Here is a 10,000-nt window from a genome sequence, read left to right on the forward strand (position 1 = left end):
TGAGGTGCACATATGTAAAGATTCCTGTGAGCAATAAACTCAGATTTCCCACAGTTCTGAACGCTCCGGTTTCAACTGTTCTTATGCTGCGTTCCAAAAAAAAACCTTCTTCCCGTCACAGTCAAACCCGTAACTTACTCCCCGTGAACTGGTACCAGATGGTTGTTCTCCCAGTTACAGTTGTTGACGTCACACACACATAAGCTGTGTGCTCTGCTCAGTGCCAGCAGATCAGACTGTGGTTCTGCTGGGCAGCTTCCAGGTATGAATGTGTAACTGTGTGAATGTGATCAGGGTGTTCCTGCAAAAGAGAGGCTGCCTCTCAGTGAACCTCCCCTGGATAAATAAAGGTTAAAAAATAAATAGGCAACGTGAAGTAATTCCGCACATTGTAATCAAAACAATACACATACGATTGTGTACTACTACAGGTTATGTTTACTAAATGAAGACCAAAATATGTCGCCGACTAGAAATCGCCAGTATCAGGTAGGTAGCCGTGACTTTGCCTGGAACGCTACCAAGTCGTGGCTTGAAGTCGTAACTTACGGGCTAAAATTGTGTCTGGAACGCAGCATTAAACTCACCTGCCGCTAATGTTGTTAAAGTCTTCCCAATTTTGGGTCACATTACTACCTAAACCGGTTGTGTAGTTTTTTGTTCAGAAGCCTTTATTGGTGATTTTTCACGGTATAAAGTCTTGCTATGTATTTAATAGGTCTCCTTTAAGATGAGATCCTTCGTGATTATGGCCCCAGGTGTTTCATGTGTCCCGTCTGTTAGAGTCCTATCTTGCAACCAGCGCAGCGCAAAGCCCGTAGCAAGTGTCTTTGCTAGTTTAAGACCGACCCAGTTGTCAGTTTCCCGTCCAGCGCCCACGTCGTTTAAATAGCAAATGTACCTGCTCCCATCTGTGGCCCATGCTGGTCTTACAGGGAGGTGTGTTCAGGTGCATTCTGGGCGTGCTGGTCTTACAGGGAGGTGTGTTCAGGTGCATTCTGGGCGTACTGCTATCTTGAGGCAGTGGGAAGTGATGGCACCATTGACCAACAAAAACCTGGTCTAAAGTCAATAACGCAGCATTTCATTGTTATTTTAACAGAGCATTAGTAAAATACTCCTAGGCTCGTGCACAGCACGTGCACACTATGCTTGTTACACACACAGGGACGCACAGCAGCACACACACACACACACACACACACACACACACAGGGACACACAGCAGCACACACACATGCAGAAGATTACAAATACAAATATTACGGTGCAGATCCTCCATCATAACAGCAATGCTCCAAGGTCCAAACGCGCCTGGCTTTTAAAGGGAATGGGAGATGATCTCTGATTGGTTGATTGCATGTTACGCCCAGAACACACCTCTGATTAATGAAGACACTAAGGTCAACCCTTTTAGAACCATGCGCCCGGCACACGGACCCTTTTTACCGTCATCAAACTAGCAAAAGTGGATTTGGCCATCCCTAAACACACCTGCACCAGGCGCTTCACAACTACATACCTTCAAAGGCTTTTATTCTGATACACGCTATGTATTTAATAGGTCTCCTTTAAGATGAGATCCTTCGTGATTAGGGCCCCAGGTGTTTCCGTGTGTCCCGTCTTTGTGTCTCACCTGGAAGGGCTGGAAGTCTTCGGGGTAGATGGACACCACGTTCCTTTTGGCGGCCCCCAGGTCGTCCACCACGCGGGCCCGGAGACGATCCAGGTATTTGTCCAGCTCTCCGGCAGTGAACTCGGCCTTCTGAGGGAGAGAGCTGTCGGCGGCCTCCTCCACTGCCTCCCTCCACCTCTGCTTCAGACGGCGGGGCCTCGGGCCCCCAGGGGCCGCAGACGCACTCAGGGCCCAGTCTTTATCTGCCTGCTCTTCCTGCTGCAGGACCTGCAAACACACACACACACACACACACACAGACACACACAGACACACACACGCACACACGTTACAATTACTGCTATTAGCACAACACTTAGCGATGGTTAGCTTGTTACCTGTGGTGATATGTGCTAAATGTAACGTCTCTTTACTTAAAAAAAATGTCTAATGTCGAAGTGGAAATGAAGAGAATAGTGTCAGCGCCACACCAGTTACAGAACAACATGCATCTCAGTGTCAGTCCACATTACGCACAATAAGCAGTATGAACTCACTGATGTAATGCCATTTATTTATTTTCTAAGTGTTAGTAGGCTCAGTGAAACTGAGTCCAGCGCGAGGGAGACCCGACTCAGAGGAGGAGAGGTTAGTGAGGCCAGCGTCTCCACGGCAGGTGATCCGCTGCCACGCATGGATGAAATAATGAAATAGTAAATAGGACTACAGTAACAGAAATATGTGCAGAATGAAGACAGTGAAGACGGCCCAGTGTTTGGTGGACCGGGTACACCTTGTTCACTTAACAGCCTACAAATCATCCACGGGATCAATTACGCATCACATGAGTTTGCCCCCCCGACACAGCGTTGTTCCTGGGGAGATGGATCCGTGCGTCCCGCCTCCTGTAGCCATGGATGTCTGAGCCTCAGCAACTACAGACTCACAGACACTATTGCATTTTTCCGGGCCGATCTTTCTGTTGCACAGTGAATAAGATATTTCATCTATGGGAAATACAGAAGATGACTGAAAGTATTTTCTAAGTGGATTCATCATTTATTTCCCGTCCTCATGTTTAACGGAGGTTACGTAGCCTGCGAAGTAAACAGTTAATAGTGTGAAAGATGTGAAACATTATCCACATAAATGATCAAACTTGTCTGATTCCAGCTTGTTAAATGTGAATATTGTTCTAGTTTCTTCTCTCCTCTGTGACAGTAAACTGAATATCTTTGAGTTTTGGACAAAACAAGACATTAGAGGACGTCCTCTCAGGCTTCGGGAAACACTGATCCACATGTTTCACCACGTTTTGACATTTTTAGAGATCAAACAACTAATCGATTAATCGAGAAAATAATCGTTAGTTGCAGCCCTAGTATCAGCGGATATAATTATGTTTTTTCATAGATAATGTCACAGACGTGTGCCATTAAGTGAAGTGGAAACTTTATTTTGTGATGTTTGGTGATTTTCTGCACTTTTCACTTAGATTTTACAGAGTTACAGAGCCAGAAATGACTTTGCGGACGACACGCACATTCTCGCGTCACGTTAATGTTTTATACATCACAAAGTGTCTGGAAAACCAGCGTAGGCAACGTTTAGACATGAGGCCCCTGATTATGTCCATGGAGTCTGGTGGGCTTGGGTTTCATGATGCACGTATGTGTGTGTCTGTGCCTGTGTGTGCCTATGTGTGTGTGTGTGTGTGTGTGTGTGTGTGTGTGTGTGTGTGTGTGTGTGTGTGTGTGTGTGTGTGTGTGTGTGTGTGTCTGTGCCTGTGTGTGTGTGTGTGTGTGTGTGTGCCTGTGTGTGCCTATGTATGTGTGTGTATGTATGTGTGTGTGTGTGTGTGTGTGTGTGTGTGTCTGTGCCTGTGTGTGTGTGTCTGCATGTGTGTGTCTGTGCCTGTGTGTGCCTATGTGTGTGTGTGTGTGTGTGTGTGTGTGTGTGTGTGTGTGTGTGTGTCTGTGTCTGTGTGTTCCTATGTATGTGTATGTATATGTGTGTGTGTGTGTGTGTGTGTGTGTGTGTGTGTGTGTGTGTGAAAGGATCCCTACAGAGACAGACCTTGTTGTTAAAGAGTAAGATCCTTTTAGTTTAACGTGAAACAGCCCCGAAATCTCCATCACCAAACTCCACCAGACTCCATGTAAATAATCAGGACTTTTAGCATCTTAAATCCCACTTTATTCAAGGCATTCCTGCCGTTCCGAGTTACGTACCTGCACCACGAGTCCGAGGTTGGGCCCAGCGGTCGGCAAGCGCAGCGACTCCCTGACGACGGCCCAAAGCTCCTTCTGCAGCTCCTCGTACAGCAGCTCCACGTCCTTCGCCTTCCTGCGCCCGCCGTCCTTCATGCCGGGGCTAGCGGCGTCCTCCGGCTGCGGAGCCAAGGCCCGCTCGGCGGCCGACAACTCGCTGCATTCCTGCTCCAGCTCCAGGATGTGGCTGTCGGCCAATAGGAGGTCTCGCTTCTTCACCAGCTGCAGGATCTCCAGGACTGGAGGGAGACAGGGAGACGGTTTGTATATATTTGTTTCTGTGTTGTTTATTTCATATAACTGTTTAATATGTTTGTTTCTATGTTAATGTTTGCACCGTTCACAGAAGCAAATTCCACGAGTGAACGTGAATGAACCCTTTTGTTTCCATTTTAGTCACTTTTTCCGACCTTTAAGTTGCTTTCTTTTTTTACGTTTTTGTCTGTGTGTGTGTCTGTGTGTGTGTGTGTGTGTGTGTGTGTGTTTGTAAGTTTATTTGATTAGGACAATGCACATTAATCAACATTTCTGTAAATGCGCCAGTGTTAGCCAGTCAGCTAACTGTAGTCCTGATTACCCAGCATGCATGTCTTTATGGTGGGAAGAAACCGGAGCACCCGGAGGAAACCCACGCAAAAACGGGGAGAACATGCAAAGGCCCAGAACGACCTGGATTCGAACCCAGAACCTTCTTGCTGTGAGGCAGAAGTGCTAACCATTTTACATCCTTTCTTTTTTTTACGTTTTTGTTGTTTTGTCTGTGTGTGTGTGTGTGTGTGTGTGTGTGTGTGTGTGTGTGTGTGTGTGTGTGCGTGTGTGTTTAAAAGACCTGAAAGTTCAGATACTCCACAATGAAGCTCTTTATTCAGACTGATTAGCATTAACAGCTGTTCATCGAGACCCAAAGGAAAACATGGGCGCTCTGGACGTGGGTGCGTTTGATTCGAACATCAAAGCGGCCCTCTGGGAGACCGTTAGAGACACGGAGGTTCCCACAGAATCACTGATCAGTTTCTCCTCCACTCCTGGGAGGTTTCAGCTCATTTATATTCAGGCAAACGTCTGTAATAAATAAATAAAACATATATAAACACAAGTCGTCCCTGCAGCTTTGGACCATTTCTGTTTGTTAAAGTAGGAAGCGATTATTAGGAAGACCTCGTTACCAGCGTTGTAATCAAGACCACCTAAACCGAGACCAAGTCAACACCAAGACCAGCGGGTATTGAGACCAAGACAAGACCGAGACTTTGAGAGGTTGAGACCAAGACAAGACTGAGACTTTGAGGGGTTGAGACCAAGACAAGACCGAGACTTTGAGGGGTTGAGACCGAGACAAGACTGAGACTTTGAGGGGTTGAGACCAAGACAAGACAGAGACTTTGAGGGGTTGAGACCAAGAAATGACAGACTTTGAGGGGTTGAGACCAAGAAAAGACCGAGACTTTGAGGGGTTGAGACCGAGACATGACAGACTTTGAGGGGTTGAGACCGAGACTTTGAGAGGTTGAGACCAAGACAAGACTGAGACGTTGAGGGGTTGAGACCAAGACAAAACAGACTTTGAGGGGTTGAGACCGAGACAAGACCGAGACTTTGAGGGGTTGAGACCGAGACTTTGAGGGGTTGAGACCAAGACAAGACCGAGACTTTGAGGGGTTGAGACCGAGACAAGACCGAGAATTTGAGGGGTTGAGACCGAGACTTTGAGGGGTTGAGACCAAGAAATGACAGACTTTGAGGGGTTGAGACCAAGACAAGACAGAGACTTTGAGGGGTTGAAACCAAGAAAAGACCGAGACTTTGAGGGGTTGAGACCAAGAAATGACAGACTTTGAGGGGTTGAGACCAAGACAAGACTGAGACTTTGAGGGGTTGAGACCGAGACTTTGAGGGGTTGAGACCGAGACTTTGAGGGGTTGAGACCAAGACAAGACAGAGACTTTGAGGGGTTGAGACCAAGAAATGACAGACTTTGAGGGGTTGAGACCAAGACAAGACCGAGACTTTGAGGAGTTCAGACCAAGAAATGACAGACTTTGAGGGGTTGAGACCAAGGTTTCTGCCTAAAAGGAAGTTTTTCATCGCCACTAGTGCACCAAATGCTTGCTCTAAGGAAACTGTTGGGTCTTTGTAAGTTATAGAGTGTGGTCTAGACCTACTCCATCTGTAAATTATCTGTCTCGAGTACAACAACACTGCTCGCTACAAACATTCACCGCAAAAACCTTCTCTCAATATGAAAAGGGTTCATTTGTCAAAACTAAACTTGGTCGTATAAAAAATAACATTTTGGTTTACTCCCATGGTCTCGATAAAGGTCACGGGAAAACGTTTGGTAGAGAAAAGTGCAGCAGGGTGTGGATGTGAATCTGTCAGAGTCTGCAGGGAGGATCCCCTCTGACTCACAGTCAGCGCTGTGATGTCAGCGCATGATGTCACATGCTGTCATGACATCATGCAGACTGCGAAGCTGGAGAGAGGAGCGACCGTGTCGAAGAACTGACAGTAGCCTATACCGCCTCGACAGCAATAACATTAAGTGAGAAATACAGATAAAAAGGCACAAATAGGTGCATAAATATTCATCAGAATGCAGGAAGTTAAGTCTGTCTCCGTAACCCAAAACACCCATTTTCATTAGACGAGACAGCGAGTGAACTGGGCAGTAACAAGTCAAACAAGAGAGAAGTAAACGTATGTTTCATCAGCACAGTTTAAAAGAAGAATTATTTACACAACGTTGATTTCTCTTTTCACAGTTTCTGTGTTTCGTTTCTGTGTCGTATGAAACCAGTGATGCAGCAGAATAACTTCTCTTTCTCTGACCCACTGAACTCAGATATATCTGCTGAGTCATCTCAACTCAGACTCAGTTTACTGTCAGTCACTTCTCTGATTACTGGAACTATCAGGACCAGTTGGTAGTCGACTTTACCCCAGGAAAGGTGACTGTGAGTCGGGTACAGAGCACCGTGAAGAGCGTGTGTGTGTGTGTGTGTGTGTGTGTGTGTGTGTCTCTGTGTGTGGTGTGTGTGTGTGGTGTGTGTGTGTGAGAGTGTGTGTGTGTGTGTGTGTGTGTGTGTGTGTGTGTGTGTCTAAAGAACCATGAAGTCCTTTAAAAAAGACTAAAAGTGAATGTCATGCAGTGACCACAGTTACGGTTAGACACCAAAACGAATAGTTAAGATTAGTTCTGGCCCTGGGTGAAAGTCTTGTGTTTTCTCCTTAACTTCTTCAGGACATGAACACCTGTTTCCTGGTGAAAGTCTTGTGTTTTCTCCTTAACTTCTCCAGGACATGAACACCTGTTTCCTGGTGAAAGTCTTGTGTTTTCTCCTTAACTTCTTCAGGACATGATCACCTGTTTCCTGGTGAAAGTCTTGTGTTTTCTCCTTAACTTCTTCAGGACATAAACTCCTGTTTCCTGGTGAAAGTCTTGTGTTTTCTCCTTAACTTCTTCAGGACATGAACACCTGTTTCCTGGTGAAAGTCTTGTGTTTTCTCCTTAACTTCTTCAGGACATGAACACCTGTTTCCTGGTGAAAGTCTTGTGTTTTCTCCTTAACTTCTTCAGGACATGAACACCTGTTTCCTGGGTGAAAGTCTTGTGTTTTCTCCTTAACTTCTTCAGGACATAAACTCCTGTTTCCTGGTGAAAGTCTTGTGTTTTCTCCTTAACTTCTTCAGGACATGAACACCTGTTTCCTGGGTGAAAGTCTTCTGTTTTGGAGAATCAATTATTCTAACCCAGCCCTGAAGGCATCACAACATGTTGAAGGCAAAGACCAAAAGTCAGAACAACATGACTGTAATAAAATAAGGTTTACACAAAGCAGAAACAGACGCAGCATAACCAGAGAGGAAATATGACTCAGATATTCATCACACACACACACACACACACACACACACACACACACACAGAGGAAGATCGTCTCTATAACAGAACAATGTGAGGGGAACATCTTGGCTTTGAACTCATCGTTCCAGTCTCTGATGGGACTCGTTCTCGGTCAGTGGCCTTCGCTGTTACTGACGCAGAACCTCCACAGTGATATTTAAAGATTTGGCGTCACAGTTCAACGCACTCTGTCCCGACACTGGCGTCACTTACTGGGCTGTCTCTGTGTGTGTGTCTGTGTGTGTTTGTGTGTGTGTGTGTTTGTGTGTGTGTGTGTGTCTGTGTGTGTGTGTGTCTGTGTGTGTGTGTGTGTGTGTCTGTGTGTGTTACCTGTGTGTGTCTGTGTGTGTGTGTCTGTGTGTTACTTGTGTGTGTGTCTGTGTGTTACCTGTGTGTGTGTGTGTGTGTGTATGTGTGTGTGTGTGTGTCTGTGTGTGTGCGTATTACCTCTGTGTGTGTGTGTGTGTGTGTGTGTGTGTGTGTGCGTATTACCTCTGTGTGTGTGTGTGTGTTACCTGTGTGTGTGTGTGGGTGTTACCTGTGTGTGTGTGTGTGTGTGTGTGTGCGTATTACCTCTGTGTGTGTGTGTGTGTGTGTGTGTGTGTGTGTGTGTGTGTGTGTGTGTGTGTGTGTGTGTGATGAATAACTGAGTCATATTCCCTCTCTGGTTATCCTGTTCAGACCAGTAAAAACGATCCAGTGATTCTCCGCAGCGTTGTGCAGCGTCACTGAAACGGCCATCTGTGTGACATCCTGTTGTGTGTGTGTGTGTGTGTATGTGTGTGTGTGTGTGTGTGTGTGTGTGTGTGTGTGTGTGTGTGTGTGTGTGTCCAACGTTGCACAAGTAGACTTTATATTTTACAGCTACTGTTTTCCATCAGATGGTTTCATAGATCTCGATGTTCCTGGCTGCACTTGAAGGCAGCTTCATTTCCTGTACGGGACTCTCACACCTCCTCTTACGTGATCGTGCACGTGATTGGCCGCCACAGCGTGACACAGGGGGGAGTTTCTCCAAAAGTTGACTCAGTCTCAACCAAGGTTACAATCGTTAACGAAAACGAACAAAAGAACGAAAAACTGGGTGGGAATAGGTGGGTACAGGCATGGATGTATGGGTACAGGGCATGGATGTATGGGTACAGGGCATGGATGTATGGGTACAGGCGTGGATGTATGGGTACAGGGCATGGATGTATGGGTACAGGGCGTGGACGTGGATGTATGGGTACAGGGCATGGATGTATGGATACAGGGCATGGATGTACGGGTACAGGCGTGGATGTATGGGTACAGGGCATGGATGTATGGGTACAGGGCGTGGACGTGGATGTACGGGTACAGGGCGTGGATGTATGGGTACAGGGCGTGGATGTACGGGTACAGGGCATTGATGTATGGGTACAGGGCGTGGATGTATGGGTACAGGGCGTGGATGTATGGGTACAGGGCGTGGACGTATGGGTACAGGGCGTGGATGTACGGGTACAGGGCGTGGATGTATGGGTACAGGGCGTGGATGTACGGGTACAGGGCGTGGATGTATGGGTACAGGGCGTGGATGTACGGGTACAGGGCGTGGATGTATGGGTACAGGGCGTGGATGTATGGGTACAGGGCGTGGATGTACGGGTACAGGGCGTGGATGTATGGGTACAGGGCATGGACGTATGGGTACAGGGCGTGGATGTACGTGTACAGGGCGTGGATGTACGGGTACAGGGCGTGGATGTACGGGTACAGGGCGTGGATGTACGTGTACAGGGCGTGGATGTACGGGTACAGGGCGTGGAGGGCGTGGATGTATGGGTACAGGGCGTGGATGTATGGGTACAGGGTGTGGATGTATGGGTACAGGGCGTGGATGTACGGGTACAGGGCATGGATGTACGGGTACAGGGCGTGGATGTATGGGTACAGGGCGTGAGGGCGTGGATGTATGGATACAGGGCGTGAGGGCGTGGATGTATGGGTACAGGGCGTGGGGGCGTGGATGTATGGGTACAGGGTGTGGATGTATGGGTACAGGGCGTGGATGTATGGGTACAGGGCATGGATGTACGGGTACAGGGCCAGGCAGCATGACAGAGACAACAGCAGGACAGAGAACACTACAGGAGGGCTTTCACCAGCGACCTGACAGCTGCTGGTTAGTAAATACGCAGGAACACCAACAGCGGGAGGAAGCGTGGGTTAATATGTGGATTATTA

General features: G+C 47.4%; 1 protein-coding gene across 3 annotated transcripts in view; it reads right to left on the bottom strand.

The window, feature by feature from the left end:
* LOC144515981 (exocyst complex component 3-like protein 2) overlaps positions 1-10,000 on the bottom strand; it is a 68,647-nt gene that overhangs the window by 16,375 nt on the left and 42,272 nt on the right. For all 3 annotated transcript variants that reach the window (XM_078247220.1, XM_078247219.1, XM_078247221.1), the window contains exons 4-5: positions 3,847-4,124; positions 1,637-1,903 (exon numbers count right to left, since the gene is read on the bottom strand). In XM_078247220.1, the coding sequence (XP_078103346.1) occupies positions 1,637-1,903; positions 3,847-4,124 (545 nt within the window). The remainder of the gene's footprint in view (positions 1-1,636; positions 1,904-3,846; positions 4,125-10,000) is intronic.

The sequence above is a fragment of the Sander vitreus genome, chromosome 3, assembly GCF_031162955.1.
Source record: "Sander vitreus isolate 19-12246 chromosome 3, sanVit1, whole genome shotgun sequence".
Lineage (NCBI taxonomy): Eukaryota > Metazoa > Chordata > Actinopteri > Perciformes > Percidae > Sander > Sander vitreus.